This window comes from Amphiprion ocellaris, chromosome 3, assembly GCF_022539595.1.
Source record: "Amphiprion ocellaris isolate individual 3 ecotype Okinawa chromosome 3, ASM2253959v1, whole genome shotgun sequence".
In the NCBI taxonomy this organism is placed as follows: domain Eukaryota; kingdom Metazoa; phylum Chordata; class Actinopteri; family Pomacentridae; genus Amphiprion; species Amphiprion ocellaris.
Window position 1 is genome coordinate 18091282 of NC_072768.1, and position 15421 is coordinate 18106702.

At 39.8% G+C, this 15421-nt stretch overlaps 1 protein-coding gene across 6 annotated transcripts in view; it reads right to left on the reverse strand.

Annotated features, from left to right (window-relative positions):
- srpk2 (SRSF protein kinase 2) overlaps positions 1 to 15421 on the reverse strand; it is an 80924-nt gene that overhangs the window by 6316 nt on the left and 59187 nt on the right. For 4 of the 6 annotated variants that reach the window (XM_035940588.2, XM_055008520.1, XM_055008510.1 and 1 more), the window contains 7 exons: positions 13290 to 13455; positions 11352 to 11392; positions 10214 to 10535; positions 7662 to 8576; positions 2953 to 3053; positions 2132 to 2239; positions 1941 to 2010 (listed from right to left, as the gene is read on the reverse strand). In XM_035940588.2, the coding sequence (XP_035796481.2) occupies positions 1941 to 2010; positions 2132 to 2239; positions 2953 to 3053; positions 7662 to 8576; positions 10214 to 10535; positions 11352 to 11392; positions 13290 to 13455 (1723 nt within the window). The remainder of the gene's footprint in view (positions 1 to 1940; positions 2011 to 2131; positions 2240 to 2952; positions 3054 to 7661; positions 8577 to 10213; positions 10536 to 11351; positions 11393 to 13289; positions 13456 to 15421) is intronic. The other 2 variants (XM_055008516.1, XM_055008522.1) reach the window with 1 other exon arrangement.

Consider the following 15421-nt stretch of genomic DNA (forward strand, 5'->3'; position numbering starts at 1 on the left):
ATTCAGAAATGAATGAGCTGGATTATCAATGTGGCCTCAATGTTGGGAGATCAAAGGTACTGCTCTGTAAATCAGGATATCAGGATAAAACTCACATTGGCTTACCGCCTGTGCAAAACATGCAACGGGGAGTTAACGGTGTGTCACGTGCAATGAGGAAAAATAACACAATGAGCTGAGTGAGATCAAAGAACAGTGGAGATGAAGGAGCGAGGTGAATATGAGGGTGAACACTTTGGGAATGTGTTGTGTTTTTCTAAGAATTAAAGTAAGAAAAGTGAGTGTGGTTGCTGACTGAAGTCTACATGCAGATATACTCTTGTGACAGAGTAACATATGATCTAAATATAGATACACACATACTCACAGGATAACTGGCTAATGCTGCTCTGACTAAGTTATTAAAGTTTCCATTTTTTCAAAAGTCTACATATTAAGCTGTGTGAGCTTTGTGTGTATCTATAACATTTGAACCATTCAGGATTTGTGAACAGTAGATGAAGATGAGTGGAGGCATAGCGGCAGAATTAAAGGACAGGATTTACAGTTGACAGTGGATAGGAGGATTTGGGGAGAGGGATGGCTATACTTAAAAACTAAGCCACGATTGGGGCATTTTTATCCATTATTTTATACAGTACAGTCAGCCTTGTTTTTTGTACAGTTTTTCTCCACTGTTAGTACACATTGTTGCAAATAGTAGTTCCACTTTTGAGAATAGGAAGTGTGCTAGCAAAACAACAAACGCATTGTTGAAACTGTCTTACATACTAAAAACTAAGAGTCAAATACTGAAAATGTTAAGACGAGTAATAAAAATACTATATACTAAGGCGTAACACTTTGCAGTTCTTTGTTTACATCTTCAGAATGAATCAAATGAGAAATAGGATCAAATTGGTCCTCTTTTTTTTTTTGTCCATTGTTTTGTGTTTCTGGTTGGAATATACCATTAACACCCAGGGGAGTAGTCCACGACCAGACACAGATCTATTAGTTAGCGCATCTGACCTTGCAAAAAATTTTAGTTGTCCTTACCTTAATTAATTTATGTGTCTATTCCTTTATTCATTCATTAACCTGTAAGCTATATTTAAGGATTTGCATCATTACATACACACACAATCCCTCTGGGTCAGATATAGAGGGCTGAGGGGAGAGGCACACTCAAAAAGGTATTTGAAGGCTGCAACTCTATGTTTAATCTGAACATCAACAATAATAACAATACTCTAAGTAATGGCTTTAATGCAGGGAAATGTTCTCAAAACCTGCCAAAACAGAATAACCAATCACTTAATGAGTGAGAGATGTGCTGCATACTATGCATAGTGCAAGTGAGCTATTGAGTCTGTGGGTTCCTGTGGACACACCCCCCACCCCATGCTAATGGTACATTACAATCACAAGCGCAAGACACAGAAATAGAACGTTAGAATATTCTGAAGCAACAACCCAAACATGAACCACTAAACATTAAACGGAGAGAAAATTATCCATCTGTAAAGTAATCAAAAAAAAAATGGATAATGAAAGTTTCAAACCCATTTGTTGTCTGATTCATTTTGCCTTGCATGGACCATATTTTTTTTATATTCATAAACTTCACTATTAAATGTTAGGTGAATTTATTTGAAGTTGTAATACATACTTAAATGCATTTGCAGTCTTAAAACCACAATCCGTGTGAACAATGGAGGAAAACTGAAACCCATTAAGTAACAGTTAAATTTTGACAATGAAGACACTTTGCTTTTACACTGAGTATTTTCCCTCATTACTAATCAATTTTACATCTTTAAGTCAACATCACATTACATGTTTAAGGCATAATATCCAGTGATGACTTCCCCGTAGAACAGACAACTGTAGAAGCTGACAGTGTTTATAAATTTGCAAATGACATTTTGTAAATATGTCAAAAAGGTTTAAATACTCACCCTCATCACGGGAGTAGTCCTCTCCAGAGTGGGGTTCGAACAGGTAATCTCCTGTGGCCAGCTCAAACGCCTACAAGAGGACAAACTGAGCAGTCTAACACTGAATGTACACAGCATATGTGTGTATATTTAGATGGAAGTGTACTGTACATGCATGTAATATACTGTTAATGAGCATGTGTTCTCCTCACCATGCAGGCAGTACTCCAGATGTCAGCAGGAGTACTGTAACCGGCTCCTATCAGGACTTCAATGGAACGGTACTGTCTCGTCTGGATGTCCTCCGTAAAATGCTTATGCTAATGAGGAGAGGAAAAAAGAGAAAGGAAGAGAGGAGAATGGCTTTCTGTAAATTTGTCAAATACACTGGAAATTACAGCTAAAACAAACTCTCTGAATCTGTGTTAGTATTATTTTAATCAGTCAACACTGAGACAACACTTGACCAATGCTTTTGTTTAATTAAAGTCCATTAATCTTACGCCTTTGAAAATTAAACCTTGTCATAACCTTGTAATTGGTCATTTTAAATACGTGTGTGCAACTCTGGCCTGACCATTGCAACAGACGTGTTGTTCTGTCAATAACCTGAACACCACGGATGTGTGTGGTGCTTTAATTTATGCTTTTATCTGCCTGTGTGTAATTATTGTGTGAGGCTTCGGTGTGAGATTAGTGCTTCTCAACAACCAGCCGGTACACCGCTAGCTACTGCTGCTTGTCTCTAATAATTTTTGCAGTGCGAAAAGAGATCCTATTGAAAGCAGCAGTGCAAATCTAGCACAGAAGGGAAATCAGTGTTTAATGTCATGCTTGTTCTCCTGCTCTTCCTCCTTACCCTTACTTAAATATCTGCACCTCAAAGACTGTAACTAAAACTCTCACACAAGTTTCAAACCCCAATGCCAACAGCAAGTGTGTACTGTGTTGTACCTGCTGCTTTTCTGTGAACTGCTAGCTCTAGTTAAATCTCATCAGTTTTTTAAACAAAATCCCAGGTATTGTTTCTTACCACCCAGCAGGCATTTCCAAGATCAGCAATTTTGACTCGAATAGAGTCGGCGTTGCGAGGGTCTAGTGGGTTGATCAGGAGGTCTGCAGCTCTGGCCCTGACTGAAAGTGGACAAAGTGGAACAGTATAATGTTAGCACAGAAAACAGAGAAGAGTCTACACACTCTAACGCACCAGTAGCCAATTATTCAAGACAAGGGTCACTTCAGTTCGTTTAACAAGAAATCCAAACATGAGAAACTAATTCTTATAATGTGATCATTGAAGTAACCCCAAAGCTAAGAATTTGCAGTCCAAGTTATTGATACTAAACTGAATGCTGTAGGTGGATGAGTAATGGTGATGCTGAGTCATAAATAATACCCAGAGGAGATATTTGGACACGAAATTGTAATAATGAGTGATACTAAGTGTTATTTAACTGTGACAAAGACTAAAAACAAAGCATAAACACTTTTCAGAAGGAATCATCCATCCATCCATCCATTATCTATACACCGCTTAATCCTCACTAGGGTCGCGGGGGGGGCTGGAGCCTATCCCAGCTGACTCGGGCGAAGGCAGGGGACACCCTAGACAGGTCGCCAGTCTGTCGCAGGGCTACATATATAGACAAACAAGCACTCACACATTCACACCTACGGGCAATTTAGATTAATCAATTAACCTCAGCATATTTTTGGACTGTGGGAGGAAGCCGGAGTACCCGGAGAAAACCCACGCATGCACAGGGAGAACATGCAAACTCCATGCAGAAAGATCCCGGGAAAGCCGGGACGCGAACCAGGGATCTTCTAGCTGCAAGGCGAAAGTGCTAACCACTACGCCACTGTGCAGCCCAGAAGGAATCATACAAACTCAAATTGAAACATATTTGACATTTAGTGAAACTGGATACTAACGTCAACGGACTGTAGGAAAATTGAGATTCCTAATTTTTTTGTCTTGCTAATATGTCCATATGAGGAAGCTGTCAACGCCATGGCTCAGCATTTCCACATAAAAACAGCAGTGTATAAATTAGAAAACTCAGAGAGCGCAGAACTCCGCTAAAGCTGCTCAATTTTCGTATCATTTCCGATGGATTAAATCTTTTAAAAATTTGTGGATCCAGACTATAAGCCGCATCACTGTCAAAATCTAATCAAGTGGTCCTCATGTCATTTCTGACCTTCTCTGAAAATTTCATCAAAATCCATGAATCTGTTTTTGAGCAATGTTGCTAACAGAGAGACAGACAGATAGACCAATGCTGATTGTCACATAACTCCACTGAGGCACTGCCTCCTTGGTGGAGTAATGACAGTCTCAAAAACACTGATTCAGATTTTCAGGGTTTCATACGTAACAAACGTCTGCATCATTATTCTTCAGAATTAGTTTCTAGTTCCAACATATATGGCTGAATTACTCCAATATTTCAATGTACTTGCCAATGTGTACTCTATAGTAGTTTTACTGTGTTTGAACCAAGTCAAGAATGAGATGGTGTGTTTGAGGTACATCAAGTAGTGGAACAATGGTTGGGAAAAGGGGGGAAACTTCACTGATCCATATATTCTACAGCACACAACAGATAAGGCATTTTAAAGCAGGAAGGCCTTTTTGTCATGGAAAAAACGTTTCTGAATTTGTAACTTTGATACATAGAGATGAGTTTTTAGAGGTTATAATAGAGGCAATAACTGGAGAGGGACTTTGAATGAGGTCCTAAATATTGTTAGCCATAATGACGCTGCAGCATGCATCAGAGGTGGGGGTTGCAGGGGTAAGGAGTAAGAGACAGCGATCCAGAGAGAAAATAAATCTAAACTGCAACAAACACAAAGAGACATGGACAACTGAATGACAGCAAATTAGCAATGAGGGTTTGTTCTTCTGACAAAGAAGAGGAGAGAAGCTGCCTGTGCAAGGCTACATAATGCTATCTCTCAGAGAACCACACTTTTAATGATACCATGTAGGTGGATGCCATCTTATTTGCTATTGTTGACATTGACAGCAACCACGAAATTTCTTTTTCTACCATCTCAAAAACTTGACATTGAGTTTAAAACTCAGAGCTGCTCCTTGTGAACCCCTTTCTATTCAGCTATCACATGTTGCCTAGCAACAACACAAATGACAGCAATTCACACAGTGACTTGGTGGTTAGCACTGTTTCCTTGCAGCTAGAAGATCCCCGGTTTGCATCCAGGCCTGGGCCTGGGATCTTTCTGCATGGAGTTTGCATGTTCTCCCTGTGCATAGTGGGTTTTTCCGGGTACCCGGCTTCCTCCCACAGTCCAAAAACATGCTGAGGTTAATTGGTAATTCTAAATTATCCGTAGGTGTGAATATCGTTTGTCTCTATGTGCAGCCCTGTGATAGACTGGAGACCTGTCCAGGGTGCCCCCTTCTTCACCCTGAGTCAGCTGGGATAGACTCCAGCCATGCTCGCGACCCTAATGGGTATAGGTGCCCCTGCCTCCAAAACAGCTTTGACCTGCTGAGGCCTGGACTCTACAACACCTTTGAAGGTGTTCTGTGATATCAGGCACAAAGACGTGAACAGCAGATCCTTTAAGTCCTGGAGGTTGCAAGGTCGGGCCTCCATGGATCAGCTCATCCCACAGATGCTTAATTTGATTAAAATCTTGGGAACTCACAGCCCAAGTAATCACACTCAAGTCTTTGTCATGTTCCTCAAACCATTCTTGAACAGTTTTGGTTCTGTTGATGGGTTGTTATGATTGTGAAAGAGGCCGATGGTATCAGGGAAAACTGTAACTATGAAGGTGTGTACGTGGTCTGTAACAATGTTTAGAAAGGTACTACATGTCAAAGTAACATCCGTATGAATGCTAGGACCCAATATTTCCCAGCAAATCATTGGCCAGAGCATCGCTCTCACTCTGCCAGCTTGCCTTCTTCCCACAGTGCATCCTGCTGCCACCTTTTGCACAGGTGAACGACGCATATGCATCCAGTGATCCACATGATGTATAAGAAAATATGACTCATCTGACCAGGCCACCTTCTTCCATTGCTGCTTGGTTGAGTTCTGACGCTTACATGGCTACTGTCGGCGTTTTCAGCAATGGACAGGAGTCAGCATGGGCAGTCTGACTGGTGACACGCAGCTAGATACAAAACAAGCTGCAATGCACTATGTGTTCTGAAACCTTTCTATTGTAACCAGGATCAGTGTTTTGTGCCATTTGCACTACAGTAGTTCTTCTGTATATTCAGACCACACTGTCCAATCTTCACTCACCATGAAAATCAATGTGCCTAAGGCGTTCATAACCCTATCTCCAGTTGACCAGTTGTCCTTCTTTGAACTAATTTTAGTAGCTCCTCACCACTGTATACCAGAAGCACCATAAATTCTCTGCTCTGATTATCTAGCCATTACAATTTGGTCTGTGTCAGTCAGTCAGTCAGGTGTTTACGCTTTCCCATTTTCCCTGCTTCCAACACCATCATTTCAAGAACTAGCTATTCATTTGCTGCCTAATATATCCCACCCCTTGACAGTTGTCATTATAATGACACAGTCAATGTTAGTCACTTCACCTGTCTGATTTTAATATTGTGGCTGATCTGTGTACATTAATAGGCCAAAAACATTATAACTGCCTCCAGATGAGGTGAATACTGTTGATTATCTTGGAACAATAGCAGGTGTCAAAGTGAAGGATATATTAGACAATAAGTGAACATTTGATTGTATTAGTCAACATGTTGGATGTGGGACAGATGTTGACACGGGCCAGTTATGGCCAGATGATCTAACAGGAGCATCAGTGGAACAACAAGGCTTGTGGAGTGCTCCTGGTCAGCAGTGATTGGTACCTATCATCAGTGGTTTGAGGACAGACAAACCATGAAGCTGTAACAACAGGCTGTCCTGCTGAAATCACGTTAATTCAATGATGGCTACTGGAGGGCTCTCTTACATCACACAATGTGCTGGTTACCTGGCAAAGACATGATACCAGGAAGCACTGTATGAAAAAGACAAACCAGTGGAGAAAATGTGATGTTCTGAGCATGCTGGGAAACCCTGGGTACATGCCACCTATCGAAGCATTGCTGCAGCCCAAGAACAACTCATCATTCATTTCCCGAGTATCATACATGGTATCGGAATGGTTGAAAAATATGACAAAGAGTTTAAAGTGTTGCCATGTCATCCAGGTGCCTGGGATCTTTAGTTGATCTGTATGATGTACTAGATCAGCAATTCTAACTTGTGTAGCCTTCAACTTGCAGCCTACAGGACTGAAAGGATCTGCTGCTACAGTGTTAGAGCCTGACACCTTAGGACACCTTCAGAGGTCTTTAAAATTGGAGTTCACATCACAGCAGGTCAGAGCCGTTTTGGTGTCACGTTAGGACCAACAGCATATTAAGTATGGGTAGTCATAATGCTTTGGCTCATCAGTGTTTTATGACGCTTAAAACAAATATAATTACAGCTACAGATATTTTAAAATTTGATTACATATGACATTTTGTTGGAATATGCCCAAGATTACTCTCGTCATACCTGTACTGAGCGGTTCCTAAATCATGGTATGTACTAATTGTTAGGTATCATCCCTGATCTATTGAACACTTTGAGGCTCCATTATGGATCCTTTGAATTTGGAAATCTGTAATTATTCCTGAATTTAATCATTTTGTGTGTGTAACTCAGTAAATACTGGACAACCATATCTCACCTTTGGGTGTGTCTCCTGTGCTGGAGGATGACACAGTGCGGCTGCGGTCTGCAGTGGGGCTGTTTGGTAAAGGTCCTGCACCGATGTCTGCTGTCCCAACAGAAATGGGGTTTCCTGGCTCAGGATCCAAGGGCAAGTCAGGGAAAATGGGCAGTGCGCCCAGATGGCGCTCACTGGAGCCGTTGGTCAGTCCTTGCTCGCCCAGTTCGCCGTTATACATCTCATAGCCTGAACTGAGAGAGTTGTCCCTGTCTGTGTAGCTGAGCTCGGACTCCACCAGGGGGCAGAGGAGAGGCTCGGGGGTGGGCGAAGGAGGCAGAGTTGTGCCAGGGTTCGGTTTCAATCCCTCAGAGCCCAACAAAACATGGCCATTGGTTTTGGCCGAATTGGTTTTATTGTTGTGGGTTTTGATGGGCGAGATGTTGTCCGTGAGGAGGTCAGCGGTCGTGTCATCATCCTCATCATCTTCCTCATCTTCTTCCTCCCCTTCTTCCTCATCCTCCTCCCCCTCCTGCTCCTTTAACTCCTCTTCTTCCACCACTGCCTCCTCCTCTGTTTTGCTCTCACTCTTTGGCTCCTCTGTCTCATGCTCCTCTGTCTCAGTCTCTTTATCCTCCTCCTCTTCTTCTTCTTCCTCCTCTTCCTCCTCCTCAACCTCCTCCTCTACTTTCTCCTCCCTCTCCTCCTCCTCGTTCTCATTCTCTGTCCCTTTCAATCCCTCCTCCTCCTCTTCCTGCTCCTCCCGCTCCTCTTGCTCTCTTTGTGTTGGATCTCCATTACCTTCCTCTGAGATGGGGGGAATGGTGACATCTTTTTCAGCAATGGGCGTAGGTTGATCCTCTTCTTCCACCTCCTCATCAGGGTCATCATCAGTGATGTGAAGTGCCTCGCTCTGCTCCTGGGGAGGCGCTGCACCTGACACGGAGAGAAGAAATAAAAAACTGTAAAGACTGGAAGTGGGTGGGAAGGCGATATACAGCAAGCGCAATCAAAGACAGTGTAGGCAGAGAAAAAGAGTGTGAAAAGAGAAAAAAGATCAGAGAGAAGGAGGCAAAAGTGAGAGTACGAGAATGAAAGAGACAAAAGGTGCAGAGACAGAGGGTGGAGGAGGGAGACGGAGAAAGACGTTTTTTTTTTTTTTGTGAATCAGCCTAGCCTCCCATACACAGCGGGACTAGCGTGGGCCGAGTGGTTGGAGCCAATCCACATCCTATTCATTCACAGACAGACTGCACAAACCTGCACACACATACTCACATGTTCACTCATGATGCAGCTCTGTCAAAGCTGGTGCTCTGTTTTCGAAAAAATTCTGTTCTAGCTGTTGCCAATCTGATTACGTTGTGTGAACTAAATATATTGCTCACTTTTCACTCAAGGTACATTCCACTGAAAATATACCATTAGACTGCAGCAAATGTTTCCTTTATCTCAAATTAAACTCTAAGGATCTAAAAAGATTATACATTACACTGTTTTTAATTAATAATAAACACTATAGCAAGATGTAGGTTAAACAAACAAACCTGAAAATAACAAAAACTATAATAAACTACTGACTGTCAATGAATGCAAAGTGGAATACACTTAGGTTCTTATAAGGTGACAAAGTGCGTTCTGCTTTGCATTATAGAGATCCAGTTCAGCCAAAATGAGCTTTCTGAACCAGACTGCCTTCAATAAACAATAATTCTCTATGCTAACCAGATAATCTGATTGAATTGTCAATTTGTCTCCCTTAAAATGAGATGGAATGGGAATTAAGCTCATATCAGTTCTGCTGAACAAATCAGAGATGCTGGTGATGAGTTAGAGGTCTGAAAAGAGGCCACGAGGATGCAATGGAACAAATTCATCACAAATGGGACACTTATTTACACAGCCTATAAACAGCCAATATGACATCATAAAACCACATAACAAAAGCAAAACAGATGTGACAGGAAGTGTCAATAAGGGACAAGCTGAAATTAGTTTGTTTATACTGAACTGTACTTAAGTTCAACCTTCTGAACCAGTATTTAGACCAAATAATGTATTTAAAATGATGATAATAAAACATGTACACTCAGCAAATAAGAATACACAGTGTGCTTAGCACAAACATCATTGTAAAATTGCTATTTAAAAAACAAAAAATACCAAATATGCCAGTTTTAATTCTGAGAACTGTGTATAAGAACACCCAGTCTAGAAGACAAGATATTTCACGGCACAGCCATAAAAAAATTACATTTAAATTCTGCGTAAGTGGTTATTTGTTGGTATCCCACAAGGTGCCAGGATAAATCTGAGAGGTCATCAAATGATCAAAGGGATAAGGAAAAAGATCTGCTTATAATAATAGTTTAGTTTGTACAGTGACTTTTTTTCTTGTGTAATATTGGATATTTTGGCTTTTTTAATAAAAAAAAAAAAAAAAAAAAAAAATCATTACTCATTTGAACTGTGGAGGAAGGTCCAAGGCCAAAATATGTCTGATTGTAATAAAACTATTTATCTTCACAAAAAACAGCACCTTTGGGTCAAGCTCTCATAATCACATGACTCACATGTATGATTAGTCAACCGGATGGGCCTGTCCCTCTCTCCTCCCTCCTCCTCCTCGTCTTCGCCATCCTCCTCATCATCGTCGTCGTCGTCGCTCTCTCCCAGGGCCATGCTGGGACCCAGCTGTGGTTGTGGTTGCTGCAGCGTTGAAGGCAGGTTGTGTTCAAGTGCCCCTTTCTCTCCCCCTTCTTTGGCTCTCTCTTCCCTTTTCTCCGCCTCTCTCTCCAGGGCTTCAATCTCCAACATGCGCCTTTCCAGCAGCTCGGCTTGCCGCTTTTGTTTCTTCTTCAGCTTCTTCTTCTTGTTTTTGGAGATCTTTCCCACCTGGGTTTAAAAAAAAAAAGGACAGGAGAAGGAGAGGGAGAGTCACAAGGAAGCCAAAAACACAAATGAATAGTAGGTATTTAAGGAAAAAAAAGGCTTTGACATTTGATACATATTTGAATGGTGGGTTGTGATTTCTAAGTAACGTCGACTAACATTTTCTCTGTATACAAACTATCAGTACATTTTAAATAGGATACGCATTTTTTGGTTAGTAAATGGGCTGAGAAAATTAGCGTTCTCCGTGAGCTTTTAATACACGATGATTTGGTTTTCTACAAAAGTTAGAACACTTTCAGTTGTTTAACATGCCACATCCAATCCTGATGACACAGCTGAGTTTGGAGTGATAAATTCTAAATAATGAATAACTGTGAATGTCTTTTTCTGAACTTCAACTGTAACTGATGCCAATTTTGTCATAAATGTTTGACTTAAAGAGAAGTAACAGATTATGAACAAAGTTAAGCTATGTTAACACGTTAAAATCTCATGGAATTAGATGAAGAAATTTAGTTATAAGGCTACAAACAGGGATATTTCTACTTGCTTTATTTAGTAGTTAGATAACTTTCATAGAACAGTGCACTACTTGATCTGTACATTAAGCTTAGAAATCTAAAATAATGGTAATCCTATTTAATTAAGATTCTTTGAACGAACTAAGCGTATGTTCCTGCTAATATAGAATGGTAGATGCTTCGATAGGAAGACTAATATCAGCAGGTGATAAGCTGTCAAGAAATTTAAAGACGCTTCTTGTTTGTGTATTGCGTATGTTTGTGTGTGTGTGCATTCCTCTCATTTCATACTCACATCAGTTGTACTCACCGGTTTGAGCTGGGGGGCTGTGCTAACTGACAGACAGAAAAAAAAACAACAACAATCAGAAGCTTCAAAGTTTCACCGACATCAATCCATCACACCACCGAGCTAACAGTTGACAGTGCGTTTTAGATCACTAAGTTTTGTTGCACACGCTCCCTTTAAAAACTTAACAAAGAATCTGAGGTGAAAAGATTGCAAACCAATTCAGAAAAAGGGCTTTTACACTAAAACGACCTAACTCGCTCATTCCAGATCTATATTAATACTGGTTTGCTCTTCTCAAGGCTTCATCTCTTCAGGCAACGAACCTTGAAAGAGTTACAGTCCAGCGATTCTTCATATATAAACAAACAGTTTCAGGTTTGAATGTTGCCCATTTCCAAACATATTTGCAAATTAAATAGGTTCGATTTCTCATATTTTCTGGTAATATGCACAGTCAGCATTGAAAGCGGTGCACACACCATTAATTTAGGGATTGATAGGTAGATTTTTGTTGACTGGTCAAGGGTTTCCACCTTCACACTGCTTTTTCTGTACCCCAAAAATATGTCTAAATGAACCTGTTTTAACAGTCTGTATGGTATGTTGCCATTTGTGTCCTCCGTAGCGTCAGTCGTCTCTGAAATACATCACAAATATGTCTTTTCAAATACAACAGAAATAGAAGATGTTTGCCTTTGAAGCACATGTCTCCACTCATTATAATGTCAATAAAACATTTATTTATTTTGTATCTTCAACCCCAGACAGATTCTGTCACCACCAGGCCCTCGTGTTTTGACAGCTGATGGTTTTGTGCCCCACTTGACGTGCAGAAATGTAAGCAGTATAATTGGTTACCCTAAGGCTGAAAAAGACTCCATTGGCTGATGCAAGAAATTGACAGCTCATTGGGGGGTTCACCGAGGGGACAGGGTTCATATTGAGTTCGTCAAGAGTATGTTTCAAGAACTTGAGTTTTTTTTTTCTTGGTGACAAGAGATGAAAAAAAACAAGAAATGTCTCTGTGAAGCACCAAACGGGAAGCAGCTGAGGAGGCACAAAAGGCTTCTCTGAGAATCCTTCTTGTGACGAGTACTTCAAAATTAAACATGGTCTTTTGGAGGGAAAAAAGAGGCTTTGTTACTGTTCCTATGGCGTACAATTTATTACCATAAATTTGTTGCAAATGACCATTTCAAATCAGGAATATGAGCCGCTTTCCTCCTACATATATTGCAGATGTCACCTTTTAGCCGAAATCTAAATTAAGATTAAAAATCTGTGTGTCTGACATGAATGCAATAATCTAACAGACTTCACTTTAATATTGTGGAACTAGGCTGCTGCTAGGTTCTCCTCCACGAAGTTTAGGTTTCTTGGGGTTTCTTTACTAAATTTGGTTACAAAGTTCAGGGAAAAAAGTATATTTTACAGATTTTAAGTTTGAGAAATACTCTGGCTTTCTTGCTCAGAATTAGATATAAGAGTGGCACCAGTCTGTTCTCTGTATGGTCTATATAGCACCTTTCAAAGTCACAAAGAGTGTTACAACACAAACAAATGGGAAAAGCAAAAAGAATCAAGACTTAAAATGTAAATAAGATAAAATAATTGAAATGAAAACAAGAATTATCATCTGCTAAAAAAAAGTCAAATGATAAAAATAAGTTACAAAAAGAGATTTAATAGATGCCTGAGATTCTCAGTGTTAAAGCCAAGTGGCCCCGAGAGCCTCTGGTGACAAGTGGGGAATAAGGAACCTGTAGTATGGACTAGAAACTGGGGGAAATACAAATGGTTGCACCTCTAAAGCAAAAAAAAAAAGTAACAGACAGTACATGCAGATGTAAATGTGGTATTAATGTCTGGAAGTAAGTCTTGCAGGAAATTTCCCAAAGCTTTCTCATTTTACACACAGTGAGAATGTTTGCGTGTCCCTACCTGCTGATCCAGATGGTGGTGGGGCTCCGGCTTTCTGCCATTCGGTCGCCTCCATGGCCATACGCCTGACAAAGACGTCATCCACACACATCAGGATGTTCTCCGGCTTGATGTCCGTGTGGATGATTTTACACTTAGTGTGGAGGTAGTCCAGACCCTGCAGGACCTGCAAGCACATCAGGACAAACAGAAAACACTTAATACCTAAAAAAAACACGCTCATACTTCTTGTTCAGCCATGTACACAGCCAAAAAGATGCAAACACTCGCCCTTTCCCTGTCCAGATCTCCTTCTTTGAGCCTCTCCCTTTCATTTGTTTCTTTCTCTGAGACAAATTACCCATTCTTCCAATGCTTGTCAGTGTCTGAAGGCAGAGAGGAGAGACTGTTGATGTTTTTGTTTCACTGTTTCTTTCATTTGTCTCTGTCTAGAGGCCTCGAGACTGAAGCAGAGAACGGCCTCATTTAATTTCTACTCATCTTCAGCTCAGCTTTCGAGAAGCTGGCAGTGGCTGAGATGGCTAAACAACTTCACATGCTGATCAGGTGGCTGAGGGGAAAATGCCTCCAAGTCCTGCGTCTGTGAATAGCAGTGGCACTAAAGTGTGAAGTGAACAACTGCATGCACATACATTTATTGGCCTAACTATTGCATGTGCATTTATATATTTGATTACTTTATCTGCAGTTTTATTTTGCTCTTTTATACCAGCCTTTCAGTCCATCTATTGCAAGCAATATTTGGGATATGGAAACAAAACAAGCTACAAAGCTTTCTTAACCTTTACCCCTATTTATTTATGGATAGAAAAAGTCTGTATATTAACACGTTTCATGATATGCAAGGTTTATTTTTGCCCATAAAGAAGCTAGTAAAGTAATATCACTGTTTTATTTAGGATTCACACAGGGAACTACAAGGCAGAAGCTGTTGCTTATCATTTCAACCAATTTACAAAAACTCTCCAGCTATAGTAACATTAAATGACCTTCTCACATTGTTATTATATTAGAGAGACACATTAAAAGTTTGCTTTAGTTAAGTCAGTGCTTAACAGAAAGGCTAAAATGATATACTCATATTTTTTCATGACTAATCTACAAACATAGCCCTCATATGGACATTTAAACAGGTTTTTCTTGCTATAATCATTCTGGTGATTTCAATGCAGGTGATAAAATTGTATTATATCCTTATCCCGTGCAAAAATACATTCTAAGCTTTAGCTTAAACTGACATGTTCCATCAGCTTTCTAGTACAGTCAAATCAAATAGAGAGCTTGTAAAATTACAACAAAATTCCTTGTTTGTGTAGCTCTCGCCCCACAGACAGTCAGCACAGAAGCATTGTCTGTGGAATAAGAAAATGTGTTTTACACAAATTTAAACTTGCATAATCACATTAGCTACAAATAAACTTTGGAATATGTGTTTGCACAAAAAAATCACTGTACATTTTTTCCTTCATCTCTTACAGAGTGAAGAAAAAGTTTTAAAGGTTTATGTACTGACATGCAAAAATCTGAAGACATCCTTGAAGACATAGCGTTTAACATGCTTGAACTGACACAATGGTACTGTAGCATCAGTAAAACTCCAATTTGATAATGGAGATATGAGACTACTCTGTACCATATAAAATACACAGAATTATATACTGTCTACACCCCAGTACGTTTCCACAAGAACCTAAACACAATGTGAATTTTTGACTGGAGAAAGCCTTCAGAACTTCATGAAAAAATGTAAACCAATGTTGATGTGAATCTTTGAATAAAATTCACAGATTTGTATAAAGTATTTCAAATTAAAATGCTGGTAGATGTAAGAATTCCAAGTTGAAAATATTTCATTTATTTATTTTTTTTTAAGATTTGGTTTTGAGAATTTGTAAATCCTCTGCTATAAGGTCATCCCATTTAGTGCACATTGTTTATTACTCCTACACTTGTAATTTTAAGCAGATCTTTGAAGTGATACATTATTTTACTTAATTCTGATCTTATGCTCTCTCTTGTACCATTTCACTGTTCTTTTTATCTGTAATTTTATAGGTTTAATTTTCTTTTTTGTGATGTGTTATTGGACTCATACAACAGAAACTAAACTGCCCTTTAGAAATGGATAATTT